The sequence below is a fragment of the Tenrec ecaudatus genome, chromosome 12, assembly GCF_050624435.1.
Source record: "Tenrec ecaudatus isolate mTenEca1 chromosome 12, mTenEca1.hap1, whole genome shotgun sequence".
NCBI classification, from domain to species: Eukaryota; Metazoa; Chordata; class Mammalia; order Afrosoricida; family Tenrecidae; genus Tenrec; species Tenrec ecaudatus.
In genome coordinates this window covers 117556044-117571850 of record NC_134541.1, presented here as the reverse complement: position 1 = coordinate 117571850, position 15807 = coordinate 117556044, and the positions used below count along the sequence as shown (strand labels likewise).

General features: G+C 42.8%; 1 protein-coding gene across 1 annotated transcript in view; it reads right to left on the bottom strand.

The window, feature by feature from the left end:
• Nucleotides 1-561: 561 nt before the first annotated feature.
• LOC142422895 (phospholipid-transporting ATPase ABCA3-like) overlaps nucleotides 562-15807 on the bottom strand; it is an 83143-nt gene continuing 67897 nt past the window's right edge. The window contains exons 16-19 of the mRNA XM_075528114.1: nucleotides 12426-12560; nucleotides 12045-12239; nucleotides 4072-4259; nucleotides 562-766 (exon numbers count right to left, since the gene is read on the bottom strand). Of these exons, the coding sequence (XP_075384229.1) occupies nucleotides 562-766; nucleotides 4072-4259; nucleotides 12045-12239; nucleotides 12426-12560 (723 nt within the window). The remainder of the gene's footprint in view (nucleotides 767-4071; nucleotides 4260-12044; nucleotides 12240-12425; nucleotides 12561-15807) is intronic.

The following is a 15807-nucleotide window of genomic DNA, read 5'->3' as shown; positions in this document are numbered from 1 at the left end:
AAGACAAGGCTCAATCAGAAACTCTCCCCTAGTGCAGGCTCTCAGGATATTTTCCGCTGCAACTCCACATGACAGGCAAAGCCGGAGCAAACGTAGGACTGGGAACTATTTTACCGTATGCTCCGAGAGAAGACAGAGCCATGAGGAGATGCAGGTTGACCACGGCTGAGTTAGAGTGTTCTGTTGTTTATGTAGAGCGAGCAATTTCATTTTGAAGACATTTATTTGGTGGTTGTGTGCATGAGTATGTGCCTCATAAAAACCATTCTGCCTAAAAGAAGCAAAGAGGGCTGTCGATGCTAGTTAGCATTCTTGGAGCATGCCTTGGCCTGGGAGCACGGACACATCTTAAAAACTGGGATGAGTAATCAGCACATAGCTAATTAAGAACTGTTCTGTGGTACTAATTCAGAGTCACAGGGACAAGAGACCATTGCAGTTGGTTCCTGATAAAGAAGTGCTTCTGAGAATATAACTTTCTTTCTCTTACTTCTTCATAATTTGGAGTGGAAAGCTCGGGAACACGGGGCCCCAACAGAGGTTGGACTGGGAGGGTTTCACCTAAGCTTTAATACCTGCAAAGGTTGTTTGGATGAACGTCTTTAACTCTTGAAGTTCGTCCAGTGACTTGTTCCGCTTGATTTTGGCTAGTAGTTTATATCTACTTCCAAACTTGTTCTTGAGATACTGTGGGCTGCCCAGGCACTTCAATTTCCCATTTTCCATAAAGGCTAGTCTTGTGCACAAAGCTTCACATTCTTCCAGACTGGGAAAATAAGGAGCAAAAGAGATGAGGCGGAGGAAAGGTCCACCATGGGAGGACATCAATGGAGGCAGCAAAGACCTGATTTGACTGGGATTCAGTGTGCGTGTGAGGCTCAGGGGACAGAGATATTCTGCTGTAGTCAAAACGGAAGCCACGTGCTCTATCCCTAAATAAGAGTAAGCTCCAACCTATTTCTAGTTCCTCCCTCTTGGACAGAGTGCTCTAGAAATCTCATTTAAGCATCGGAGGGTATTCTGGGCAGAACCACCGACTGTGTTTCCTCCAGGGAGATTGACAGATGCTCGTCAAATTATTGCTGACATATATTCTTAGATATAACCAAGTGCTCTTGGCACTGGGTGTCACTTCCCCCTAACCCCTTCGATAAAGATATGAGGCACACCTATGGGGGATTATGACAGTGGCCTTGCAGGACTCACGGATCCGTGAGATCATGTCCCAGAGGAAGCGTTGGGCCACAGAATCCATGCTGGAGGATGGCTTATTCAAGAAGATGATGTCCGGCCTTCCCAGCAGGGCAATACATATGCTTAGTTTACGCTTGGTGCCACTACTATATGGATGAGGTTTAAGGAGAAAGGGGGCAAGAAAGAGAGGCGATTATAAATGATACGCATTCCTACAGATCTCTTAAATGCCGAGGAGCATATACATTTCTCGAAATGCGTCCTATCCTTGTTCTGGAAGTATTTTAAAATACACTCTTTAAAGAAAGTCCTAACTATCATGCAAGGGGGGGTTCAAAAAGTTTACGGGAAAATACGTTTAAACAATCATGGAACCTTTCCATTCGTTGGTGACGCTCCCTCCTACAGTGCTGCTGTGAGTTGGAAATAACTAAAAAACTTTTGACAACAGCAGTAGAGATTCAAGTTCAAACCCACCAGCAGCATCAGGGAGGAAGCTGAGGGTTTCTCCTATTGTAAAGGTTTCAGCCTTGGAAGCTGGAATTAACTCACAGTTAAAAAAAGGATATATATATATATTTAAACATGTATTTATGTATCACAATGTACATGATATATACACACATTTGTATTTGTATATATACAAATATGGTGGCATATTTATCTAGGCCAGGGGTGTCAAACTGGTGGCCCACATGTGGGCTGCATGCAGCCCCCAAGGTAATCTTTTGTGGCCCACGATGCTCTGAAATAAAATGTAATGAGGGAATTGTGTGTACAGTTGCCTTGATGTCCCCTAAGCGCTGTTTTCTTCATAATCATTTTTTCTATTTTCATTTTATTTCAGTTTGACACCCCTGATCTAGGCCATGTATGAGGGTAAGTAAAAAAAAGTATTTCTATTAGGATTTCAGTTGACATACACTCAGATGTATATGAAACAGAACATGTTTAAACATGTCTCTGCAATCTGCAGCACCTTCTCTCAGCAACACGGTGAGCTCAGTGTCCTTAGTGTGCTTTTGAAATTAAGATGCAACTCAAACGGTGGCAATTCCATGGGGGGGATCTTCCAAGATGCAATTCCAAGGGGGATCTTCAAGACTTACTAAATTCAAAGCAGACAGGTCAGTTCAAAAAGTTCTGGCAACTGGTTTCTGGGATTCCAAAATTGTCATCTGGATACATGTTCTTGAAGAACTTAGGGCCACCACAGGGCCTTCTTATTCAGTTTAAAGAAAATTGAAACATGGATCGATGGGACAAAAGATCGAGAGAATCGTGCCAAGGAAGTTCTGGCACAGGACAACGCATATGCTCATTCACCGAGGGCAGCCTGCATCACTGCCAGTATTTCATTGTCAAATGTTACCTGACCCACCCTAGAGTCCTCCACACCTCTTTTCTGTCCCCCAAAGAACATAAAAAAGAAATGCAACTGGAATCCCTCCAGGGTGCCAAATTGCCATTTTGGCGCGGTGGAAAGAGTGTGGACTTCTTTAGGAAAGGATCAGAGATGAAGACACCCTGCTTCCACAAGCGTATAGACCTAGACAGAGGATATGCTAAGAGACAATCGCTTCGCATTTGGATGTTTCTGTTCCATGAAGCCTTCCATTTGACTAACCCTTGTAGCTCGCTGGTGGCCAATGAGAAAAGGAGTCCCGGAAGCATCGCCACGAGTTGCACCTTTTCAGGCATTTTGCACGAGGAGCCAACCTTTGTCTAATTTTCTAAGGATGTTTCTCCTGTGATCAGATCATGTTACCTATGTGTCTAGGCATCACCGATGTTGGTAAAAACAAACAAGCAAACAAAAACAACAATGAGTGTACTCAGACTGGGAGAAGAGAGCCTGGCGGCGCAAGGGTTCCTGCAAGTTTGAAGTGGGTCATTAGTTCGAACACCAACCGGCTTCTCTTTGCATGGAAGTTGAAGCTTTCTGTTGCCATAAATGTTTACAGCCTCAGAAACCCAAACAGGCAGTTCTGCTTTCCCTAGAAGGTGACTCAATGGCAGTTGGTGAGTGAGTGAGTGAGTGAGTGATAGTGGGAGAACTAGAAATACCTAACAAGGGAAGGAGGAAACCACACCTAGCCCACGTGGGTTTGCTCTTGCATCTGAGTTATTCTTCCAAGACTCTTGCAAAAGAGCAGCATCTCTGGCATGGTGCATTTCCTGCCCTTTAGCTTTCTGAATAGACTGATGCCAAACATGGCTTAGGATTGTCTTACAAGATAAAACGCTGAAGCTACAATGACTTCATGGTAGGCTTGTCAAGAATCACAGAACCCTTCAAAATGTGCTCTCAAAAAAGGGTGATGAATACAGATGGATCGATGAAGTGAGAGCAATTCTGCTAGGTGGGTGGTCTGAGTGGATCAGCAAAGCCCCTGGAACTGAGGCTGCCACTTGTCTGTCACTTTGCTGTCCTGTGGTGGCTTGCATACTGCTGTGATGCTGGAAGCTATGTCACCAGTATTTCAAACACCAGTCAAGTCCCCCCTGGTGAACAGGTGTTGGCAGGCAGCGACTCCAGACTTGGAAGAATCTAGAATCTAATCCCACTTCTGAGGGATTAGCCATGGAAATCCTCATGAATAGCAATGAAGCATTGTCAGCTATCATGCCAGAAGATGAGCCCCAGGCTGGAAGGCAACAATGGGCTCAGACATACCAATGTTGAGTATGGCACAGGTCTTGGCAGTGTTTCGTTCTGCCACACACAAGATTGTTATGAGTCAGCACTGACTTGATGGCACCTAGTAACAACAACAACAACAACTTTCACTGAGGAGACACCTTATCCTGCCCTAGAACAAGCTCTTGTTCCTCAAATTGAATGGGTGAAGAACAGCTGTGCTAGTAAGGTTTTACCTGAAGTTCATGATGAGTTCATCTTCAAAGGCACCCAGGGAGAGTGTGCTTAGCGTATTTTTAATATAACCAGGAAGACAGGGTTCAGGAACTCCCCACAGACGGGCGTGTAAGGCCAGCATCTCATACCCTGTCAAGTGTTCCAGTAAAGGGTCATGTTGGGGGCAGTAGCTGATTCGTTGATGAATCTGAAACAAGGAAACATCTAGGAGTAAAAGAACCCAAATTAGGGGGCTGGATTGAGGGTCATTTGAGAGACAGAGAACTTAGACAGAGGCTCTCCTCTGTTTATTAAGATTTGCTTCCTACCACTGCTTCCCTTTGCCACCACAGATAATGTGCACTGGCACATTAGTAGGGAGTGCTACAGTCAAACTCCAATGAAAAATTAATTCAACTCCAAGACATTTATTGAACTCACATGCTATATAATACTATAATTACAATATTTATGGGAAGAACTTGTCTACTGGTTGGCCACACACACACACACACACACACCCTTCCAACTGAGTAGGACAATCAGTCAGTGTGAATGGAAGAGAAATGAAGTTATAATGAAGGGTATTCACACTGAAAAGGCATACTTAATGTCTTCAAAGGAGAGAGATTTCAAATGATTATTTAAAAATAAAAGAACTTTTAAATACTGAAGTGGCCTGCCTTTCTTAGAGTATAGAACTTTCTGTTGACCCGAGGACAGTAAAACTCAAAACCTACAGGATGTTGGCGGGTCAAATAGAGGTGGGGAGTAGCCAGGTGGCATTCAGTAAGTGGTGGAGTCTGTGGTCAAGTGAGAAGTAAACACCTGATCAGGTGAGTTAGTTACCAATTAGCCTGAGCCAACTGTTGTCCTGTGGGAATTCTGATCTGGTCTTGCCAAGTCTTCTTAGTTTTTCAAAGAGAAGCCAAAATTCCTTTTATGTGTAATGACCTGATCTGAAAAGAAGACCATCTCACTCTATCACCTACCTGCACACATTTGGTTAGTTTGTGACTTCCCACCCGACAAATTCTCGGTGGAGAAGATTAAAACTCTGGATGGATGATTTGACTTCCCAAGTTGTACAGACCTTCTAAAGTTGACATTTACCATTATGATAGCCATAAAAACATGGGAGGAAATTGATTTGATAGAGCCACTTGAAGACAAGTTACTTTTAGGCTCAATAACTAGGAAATAACTGATAAAACACAGAAACTACAAAGACTTTATCTAGAAAGACCAGTATTTCTTGTGACAAGTAGAAACAGAAGAGAGTTAGTACCCCAGTAGTTTCCCCACTGTTCCCACTGAAAGCATGTAGGGACTCTCCTGTTTTTACTTATGGGTAAGAGCATCATTTGTGCACTCGATAGTGGCCATGCTGACTCAAAGGGAACTTAAACAAGTGCTCCTTGAACAAGGCCTAGAGATAGAGTAATGTATTTGATTTGCTTAGAGATATAAATCACCTTTTCAATCCCTTTGGTTCAGAAACAAAGGAGCCTCTGGAGGGTGAGGATGGGAGAGGAAAGAGAAGCTCTACCTCTAAATGTTAGGCTTCTCAGCACTGCTCTTCTAACTTCTTATAAAAACAAAACCAAAGCTTACTTACTCTTCTGAGGTTACATTTTATTACTTCATCCTCTAATTCTCCTTGCTTTGCCATTTATTGACCCACATTCAACAAAATACCTCCGCTTCCCCCTTTCTTCCAAATTCCATCTTGGACTGCGTCTGAGGTGATGTGGACTGATCTTTCCTTGCCTGAGCCACCAAAGCTTTTCGATCACTCAACGCCAATAATCTGTATGTCCTCTCTACCTCAACGCCCTTTCTTCCTTAGCACCTGACCTGCTCTAGCTTTGAAGGCACTCTTTGGTTTCATTATTCCCACCTGCTCCTATTTCTTTGACTATACACATTTGTGCACCTCTTTTCCTTTGTATGTGTTCATTTACCCTGGAAGGTTTAGATCGTCCCTTCACGCATCATCTTCCACTGGATGATCAAGGCCTATTTATGAAAACCCTGGCCCAAACTCTCTCCTAAGCCTAAGGGCTTTCCCTAACTCCTTCGTGTAACAGATCAGATGCCAGTCCTCTCTGTGCTCTGTAGCCTACTCTGCCTACTCTACCAGACAATGGGCCAGATAACATTAAAATTGCATTTCTTTTCTTCATCTGTCTCTTCCAGAAGGTTGTGCTGTCACTGATTGCAAGGAAAATGCTTTTCAACTTTGTTATCTCAGCAATAGGTATAATGCCAGGAACATAATTCACACTTACTGAACTTGTTGAATGAACTACGGATAAGGGACAAATAGTCCTGAGGAGGATGAAGTTTTCAGATACAGAATTCCTCTAGTGAAAGGTAATAAAATTAGCCTGTTGTTAGGTGCCATTGAGTTGTGTTGCCATTGATAGTGACCCTAGGTACTAGTATAAAAGAACAAAATAGTGCTCAGTCCTGCGATTGTAGTCCTAATACTCGTAAACTATATTTGGCCTGATTGTTGCAGTCATTCTGTAAATCTATTTTGTTGAGAGTCTTCCTCTTTTTTTGTCAATCCTCACTTTACTGAGAATGATGCTCTTCTCTAGAGACTGGCCCCTCCTGTTGACATCTCTAAAGTAAATGAGATGAAGCTTTGCCATCCTCGCTTCTAAGGAGTCTTCTGGTTATTCTTCTTCAAAAAATAGATTTGGTTATTTTTTGGGGAAGTTCATGATATAGTCACTATTCTTCACCAATACAATAACTCAAATGCATCGTCAATCCTTCGGTCTTCCTTATTCAATGTCCAACTTTCACATGGATATGAGGGAATGGAATATACCATGGCTTGGGTCAGGCACACCTTACTCCTTCTTGCTTTTCAATACCCTAAAGCGATCTTGTGCAGCAGATTTACCTAATGCAATGCATCACTTGATCTCTTGACTGTTGTTTCCATGAGCATTGATTGTGGACCCAGGCAACGCAAAATCCTCTACTTTTTCCATTTATCATGATGTTACGTACTGGCTCAGCTGAGAGGATTTTGGTCTTTATATTGAGTCACACATAATCCTACTGAAGTCTGCAGTCCTTGATGTTAATTAGCAATTGCTTCACTTTCAGCAGCAGGGTTGTGTCATCTGCATATCATAGGTTGTTAATAAAACTTCCTCCAATCTTGATGCCACATTATTTTACATATAAACAAATCTCTCTGATTATCAGCCTACAGCATACAGATTGATTATTTCATTCTGTTGTGCATAAGGTCATTATGGTTTGGAGCTGACTCGATGGCACTTAACAACAACATACAGATGGAACAAGTATAGTGAGAGGATACAACCCTGACACACACCTTTCCTGGTTTAAACCATGCTCCTGTTCTGTTTGTACAACTGCCTCTGGTCCATGTACCAGTACAGCAGGAGCACAATGAAGTGTTCTGGAGTCCCCATTTTTCTCAAGGTTATGTCATTTTTATAGTCCACTCAGTCGAATGCCTTTGCATAGGGATTAAAAGGAGGAAACATCTTTCTGCTGTTCTCTGCTTTCAGCCAAGATCCCTCTGACATCAGCAATGATAGCCCTTGTTCCATGTCCTTTTCTGAATCCAGCCAGCACCTCTGGAAGTTCCCCGTCAATGTACTGCTGTGACCAATGTTGATGATCTTCAGCAAAAATTTACTTGCATGTGATATCAGTGATATGAATCTATAGTTTGAGCATTCTGTTTGGTCACCTTTCTTTGGAATGGGCACAAAGATGAACCTCTTTCTGTTGGTTAGCCAGGAGCCTGTCTTCCAAATTACCTGGCAAAGACTAGTGAGTGCTTCCAGTGCTTCATCAGCTTGTTTCACTTGGTACTGCAACAATCCTTGGAGCCTTGTTTGGGGCTTAGGCTTTCAATGGAGCTTGAACTTCTTCCGTCAGCACCCTTGGTTCTTGTCCATATGCCACTGAGATAGTTAAGGTTTATTGTGCCAACCTGGCCGTTAAACACCTGTGGGGTTAACTGAAGGGCAGAGAGATAAATGGGCAGCAATGAACCTTGCCTTCCTAGTTCTCTTGCTCTTTGATGGTCGGACCAAGGTGCAGCTGCCTTAGCCAGTTCCTGTTTCAGCTGGCAAGGCTCACGTCCTTGAAGACATCCCTGAGAAGAAGTCACATGGAGGCTTCTGCCAGCGCTGAGATACTTATATGCTCACTGATTCGGCTTTCCTGAAGTTGGCGTCATAGCGTGTGTTTTGTGAGATGAAAGAGGACTTTGTGGATTGGTGTTAGGCATATGGGCTAATGTTGGACTTAAGGGCTTGTAACTGGATCGGGATGCTTTCTTAATGTTTTATCTAAAACTCTATCTTATATACATATGAGTTTCTGTGGATTCTTTATTTCCCTACTTTACCCCGACCAACACAGCCACCCCCTGAAATAGTGGAATACCGACTAGTTCTTTTTGGCGCAGTGACTGGGTATTCTTCCGTCTTCTTTCGATGCTTCTGCATCATTCAATAGTTCGCCCTTAGAATCCCTCAATATTGTAACTCAACGTTTGGCTTTTTCTCGAGTTCTTTCAGTTCAAGGTCTGCTAAGTGTGTTCCTTTGGATTTTCTAACTCTAGGTCTTAGCACATTTCATTATAATATTTTACTTTGTCTTCTTACGGTTCCCCTTGCAATTTTCTATTCAGTTCTTTGACTTTCCCAGTTTGTCCATTTGCTTTAGCTACTGTACAATTAAGAGTAAGTTTCAGAGCCTCTTCCGACATCCGCCTTGATGTTTCTTCCTTTCTTTCCTGTCTTTTCAATAACCTTCTGCTTTCTTCATGAATGATCTCCTTGATGCCCTCCCTCAGCTCATCAGCAAGTCTGTAATTAGTACTCAATGCATCAAATCTGTTCTTGAGATGTTCTAAAGGTTGTCTTTTGGTTCTCGTGGACCTGTTTTCATTTTTTCCAGCTTTAACCTGAACTTACTGTGTTAGTCTGGGTTGACTAGAGAAATAAATTCACACTCATATGTATATAAGAAAGAGCTTTAGATAAAAGAGCAATTGAATATTGAGAAAACATCCCAGCCCAGTCCAGATCAAATCCACAAGTCTGGTAGCAGACATATGGGCTAATATCAACCTATAAAGTCCTCTTCAGACTCACGAACACATGCAATGATGCCAAATATAGGAAGATCACAGGTCAGTGGACCCAGTGGCAGTGTAAGCATCTCAATGCTGGCACGGGTCTCCACGTGGCTCTAGCGTAGCTCCATGTGTCTTGTCAACAGAATTGTCTAGCAGTGAGTGAGTGTCCCACCTCCAATGAGCTACTTATCTCCTGAGTGGCTCCAAACGACGTCATCAAGCTGTGATCTGATTGACAGGCTAAACTCCACCCCTTCACTCTTAAGTCTCAAGTTGACAACAGAATATGCACCCACCACACTTACATATGAGCAATTGATGGTCTGTTTTATAACCTGGCCTGGTTTTAGCAACTCATATTGAGTTTCTCCATTTTGTCTTCACACAGGAGTAGTCAATTTGAATTTTGTGCATTCCACCTGGAGAAGTCTACATGTATCGTCACCTTTTGTGTTGTGAAAAAAAATATTTGCTATGAACAAGTCACTGATATTGCAAAATTCTATCATGTGTTTTCCAGCTTCATTTCTACCACTAAGTTCATATTGTCCAACTATTCAGAAGTTCAGACTGGATTCGGAAGATATGGAACAAGGAATATGGTACCATTTGATGGTTCAATTATATAAAGAGTTGTACAATCATCACCACAGTCAATTTGAAAACATTTTCTCCTTTCTTGTTGTTGTTAGGTGTCATCAAGTAGACTGCAACCCATAGTGACCCTAGACACCATAAGCAGCAGAATAAAACATGACACGGTCCTCCTTGTGCCAGCCTTGCAATTGTTCCCAGGCCTGAACTCATGGATACAACCATTATGTCAATCCACCTCATTGCAGGCCTTCCTCTTTCTCACGGCTTTTCCAGTTTACCAAATATGATGTCCTTCTCCAGGGACTGGTCTCTTCTGACATGTCCAAAGCATGTAAGAGGACATCCTGGCCTCTAAGGGGCACTCTGGCCTTACTTCTTCCAATACAGATCGGCCAGTCCTTTTAGCAGTCCATGGTCTTTCGTGTACTTATGGTTGCTAGCTTTCCATTTTCCCCCAGTCTCCCCTGCTCTATCCCCAAGAGACCACGAACTCAGTTCCTGACCCTGTAGATTTACCTATCTTGGATTTCATATACAGAAAGACATACAAAAATAACAACAACATAAACCAAAGAACAAAGTAAAACTGAGATAAACCTCAAACAAAAAGAAAGAAAATCTTAAAAATTAGAACAAATTTAAAATGGGTCAAAAAGGGATCATGGAAGTTTTCTTCTAGGATTTTTCGAGTATTATTTTCTATTTTTGGGGGGTGGGGTGGGGGGTTTCTTCAAGTTCTGGAATCCCAATGAAGGTAAGTTGTTTCTCTTGATAGTGTCCTACGTAAGTCTTAGGCTTTCTTCAGATTCCTTTGCTTTTCTCATTGATGATTGCTCTTGTAATTGGAGTCAAGAGCTCACTAATTCAGCTTTCCATTTCTTCAATTCTATTACGCTGTTCTTTTAAAGCAGTGGTTCTCAACCTGTGGGTCACGACCCCTTTGGGTTGCCCAATTCATAACAGTAGCAAAATTACAGTGATGAGGTAGCAATGAAAATAATTTTATGGTTGGGGGGTTCACCACAACATGAGGAACTTCAAGGGTCATGATATTAGGAAGGAAAGTGTGCAATTCTGCTATCTTAGTATTACTCTTCTGAGTTTCTATTTGGTGCTTTTAGTGTAAATGATAGGTTGCTAGATCAGGGATAAAGGGATTGTCTCCACCAAATGCCGACACTCAATGAACATTAGCTCTTCATACCACAGTAAAAGGGGTTGGAAAGACACCAGGCACATTAATTAGACACCTACTGGGAAATCCAGAACTGAGCATGCTCAGACCCAAGTCACCTAGTTCTAGGTGGGAGGTCCACCTGTGCACGCAGAGTAGGCACCAGCTACATGACATCACACAGGTGCACCTAAACTCAGCCAATAAGATTGGCCAATACCCTCAACCATGCCTCCCCTGCCAGTGGGGATAGGGGGGGATAGATAACACAGGTTGAGGGCTGGCCTGCTCCTTTAGGTGCGCTCTGCAAGCAAGAGGACGATGAGAATCCCTCTTGGGGCCGCATTCCCTTGGCCTCTTGGGAATTCTTGCTCTTGGCTCGGCACAATGGTTCTGTGCTCCTGTTCCAGTATTCCTTCCATAGGTTTTCCGTGCTCCCCTGAAAGGGCCATGTTCAGTCATGAAGTTTCCCACGGCTCCCAGGTGCAGCCTTGTACACTTTTCAGAAATAACGTGTCCTTTTGGAGACTGCAATGCCTGAAACTTCCCCTTCCCTCATAAAAGTGACTTGGATTTACAAAAGTGCTGCAGCTGTGTGAATTCTTTCAGCCTTAGGAAGCAAGAACTGAGGTATACCCTCCCAGAAACCTAGCATAAGGGTGACAGTTTCCCTATTATTTCCACAGTTCTCTTGAACTCTTTCTCCATCCTTTGAAAGCACTCGTTCATCATTCTTCTGGATTATTTTTCGGCTTGCTCTGGACCCTTTTTATCTTCAGCAAATTCTTTTGGATATGAGTGTTGCTCACTTGTTTGTGGCAGCTTTTCTTTCTTTTTTCCCCACGGGGACCAATATTTTCTGCTGTCTCTGCAACCTCTCTAGGCAGATTCTAAGAGTGGTAAGGAGGCAGGGGTTAGTTAGTTAGTTCTATCAGGTAGCTCTGGGTGAAATTCCTGCCTTTCCTGCGACCCACGCAATGGATGCCCTAACACATCAGTGCAAACTCCGCCGGGACCCTAGCTGAAAAGAATTGAAGCATTCCTCTTTGAATTCTATTGAATGGATAGCATCTTACCTGTCTTGTGTTTTTGCCGATGTTTTTGTCTTCAAAGAGAACCTTTCCAGAAGTGATGATGCTGTCTCCAGTCAACATCTTGAAGACGCTGCTTTTTCCGGCTCCATTTAAGCCAAGCAGCCCCCAGCACTCTCCTTTATCAATGGTCAGGGTGAATCTATCTACTGCCACGAGAGGCACTGGTTGGAAATAGATCTAAGGAAGCACACAGCAATAAAAAACACAAGTCTGGCACAGTATCCACAAACCCTGTGCTTAGTTTCTGGGACAGCCACCCTGTATGCCTAGTACCTTCTCCACCCCAAACAGGAACAGGGATAGATTATACTAAACCAATGACTTCTCTGATAGAAAAAGCCAGAACTGTTCTACTGACTGTACCTTTAAGAGTTCTTTAAGGATCAGAGGACTGTTTAAGGAGGATCGTTTCTTTGTGGTGGACTTTAGGACTTTGCTTCTTTCATTTATCAAACTTTCATCATCCGACTCCAGTGATGACTGATGGCCAACTTGTGCCTACATTCCCAAGACAAAGGTTACAACTATTCATCCTATTTAGGTAGAACTGATTTAACTATTTATTGCTAGTAAGCAGTGGCTAGGATGCACAATAGTTTTAGGGGACTATAAATATGTTTTTTTCCATTTCTCAGTCAGTAAAAAAGCATAATTAAGCTTGAATTTTATTTGGCTTTACATGATACATACACACATAGTATTGGAGTAATATTATATACATAAAAATGTGTATATAGGTGTGTATATAGGAGGACTCTGAGTTTGTGCGCCCAGTGGCGTCACCTGGGAAGGTTCTCTCTGGTCACAGTGACTTTTTCGTAAAAGCAGTTTCACTCAAACGTTCGCTTTTTGAGGTGGCCGATTTAAGAGAACAGTGTGTGGCTGTGAAATTTTGTCTCTTGCTAGGGGAAAATGCCACATGAACTGTTGGTGATGTTGAGCATAGCTTCCAAGGACAGCACTATGGGAAAAACTCAAGTGTATGAGTTTCGGAAAAGATTTTGTAAGTAAGTGTGCGTGACAAAAAAGGCCTGATTTGTGGCAGACAGGGGACTGGTTTTGCATCTACTCACACAGCCATCACAGTGTGAAAGTTTTTGACAAAAACAGCATGCCTCTCTTGCCCCACACACCTTACTCCCCTGACCTTGCTCTGTGCAACTTCATTTGCCTCTGCGAGTACAGGTGGGTATGAAAGGGCAGGATTTGAGGAGTAGACGAGGTGAAGAAAAAAATGAGGAAGTGCTATCTGCCATTTAAACACATGAGTTTAAAAAATGTTTCCAAGAATGGAATCACAGATTTGAAAAACGTATTAAGTATAATGGAGAGTACTTTGAAGGCAATAGGGTTGTTTTTGTAAAAAAAAAAAATTAAATTCATAACTTTGGAGGAAAAAATTCTGGTTTTTTGGTACCTCCTTGTACATATTTGTATTATTGGAAGAAGAAGCCACAAAGGCAAGCATTTTTAAGGATTCCGTGAAAATCATACTGTAAGTCTGACTTTAAGCCCCAGCCCATTTTTGTCTCCATACTAGAAATAAACAGGGATGTGAGTGAGGGGAGGCAGTGCATCTTTTGAGACTGTAAGATAGAAGTTTTTAGAAGAACTTAAGGATCTGTTTCCTAATTAACACTCTAGCTCGCCCATACCCTTATCTTTTATTGTCTTATTGTCATAACGGAAAATTTAAATGATAGGTGATCCAATCAATCAGTCTTAAAAAATGATTTCTAGGTTTTCTCCATGTATTCTTTCATTTACTTTATAGTTCTATGTTTAAATCACAAGATTTTTTGGAATTTAATGTGGCATGATTGTCTATAAAAGGTTTGGAATAGTAAGATTATAAAACTGTTTAAAGTTCCTTGCATCTTCTAGGAAGAGAGAGCGAAAACAAAGCGAGATGTATACTGGAAGCACTTTTTGTACGATCAGGAAAAAAATGCATCTGAGATTTCAGTGTTGATCTGCAGTGTGAAGCTATTTTAAAACTAGCACTCAAGAGATCTGGTTTAAAGGCACTTGGATCCATAATTAAGAGCACTTGTAATATGTATAGGAGCCTTAGTGGAGTTGTGGTCACTAATTGGGCTTCCAACTGTAAGATCAGCAGTTCTAAGGCTCTCTGCTCCTGGGAAGAGTTACAGTCTCAGACACTCACAGGGGCCATTCTACCTTGTCCTATAGGGCAGCTATGAGTCGGCATCAGCTCGGTGGCAGGGAGTTTCATCTTGGTTTTGGGATATGATGGATACAATGGCCTCCATCGCAGCAGTGAACGTGAGACTGACACAGGATCAGGCAGGGTTTTGTTCTGTTGTGGGGTCACTGACAGTTGGCATTGACTTGACCACACCTAGCAACAACTTAAGATGGTATGTAGTCATTCAGCTCCTGAGGGTAGGGCAGGGGAAGTTTGGGGAATAGGCAGTCAATAACAATGAGTATGAGGAAGAAGAGAGTGTTCTAAAATTGATTGTGGCGATGACTGTACTATTCTTTTAAATAAAACTGAATGATTGCATTGTAGTAGGAGAAATAATGAGACTTTCTACTCGCGTAGAGTTGCCGTCTCCAGAACTTCCAGGGGGCAGTTTTGCCCTGTCCTAGAGAGTTCTCTATGAGTCAGAATTGACTTATCCTTGTAGTGAGAGATGGGATTGTATGTTCAACATATGCCAATACAATTGTTTTTAAAGGGTGCAGAGTCATTATCTTGGGTAATTGACTGGGAGCTCGGATAGCATGTTTGATAAATGATTTTTATGTCAACTGGACACTCCTGGCTAGGGGTGGGGTCGAACCTGTCAATTGGATCACAGCCGGATGCTGGGTGCTTGGGGGTGTGGCCTTCTTAGAAGCAGGAACCCTGGGGCCTATCCAATTTGACACTCCCCTTTTGTCTTCCTGTTTGCAAGGACTCTGCTCTTGACCCTGAGAGCTGTGGGAGCGCTCCATGCTTCCATCGACCTAGGATCGTCCTGCATTGGGCATCATTGCATGTGGCTGTCTGAATCCGAAGAGGGACTTATGGATGAGTACTGGATTTAAGGACTTGAGTTGGACCGGGCTGGATGCTTTCTTGATAGGTAATCAGGATGTCGAGTGCTTTCTTGTGTAGATGTGAGTGTCACTGGATTTGTTTCCCTAGCCAACCTGGCCTGACCCAACATGGAGTGATTTAGGGCGGTCAGTCTGTCCAGTTTGCAGGCTGAGGATTCTGCACAGAAGACGGCCATTTGAAAACCAAAAGCAAGTTTAAAGAACAGGTGCACAGATACTTAACATGGATACAAAGATAATATCCCTATACACATAAAAGGCACACAAAGGAAACGAGGAGTTTTTCATTCCAGCTCTCTATAGGCTTACAGTTTTAAGCAGAGGCACAAAGAAACCGTGGCTATCCAGGAAAACCCAACTGAGGGGATTCTTTTGACTTTTTTATTTGGATTCTTTTGACTTTAAGAAGCACTGATGAAGAATACAGCTTTCCCCCAGATCCTGGATGCTTCAACCCCCCCCCCCCGCCAACTACCATGATCCGAATTCTACCTTGCAGGACTGCATAGGGCAGAGGTTGTACATTGGTGCATATAGGAGCTGGAGGGACAGGGAATCCAGGGCGGATGATACCTTCAGGACCAGGGGTGTGAGGGATGATGCTGGGAGAGTGGAGGGTGAGTGGTTTGTAAAGGGGGTACTGATTACAAGAATCTACATGTGACCTCCTCCCTGG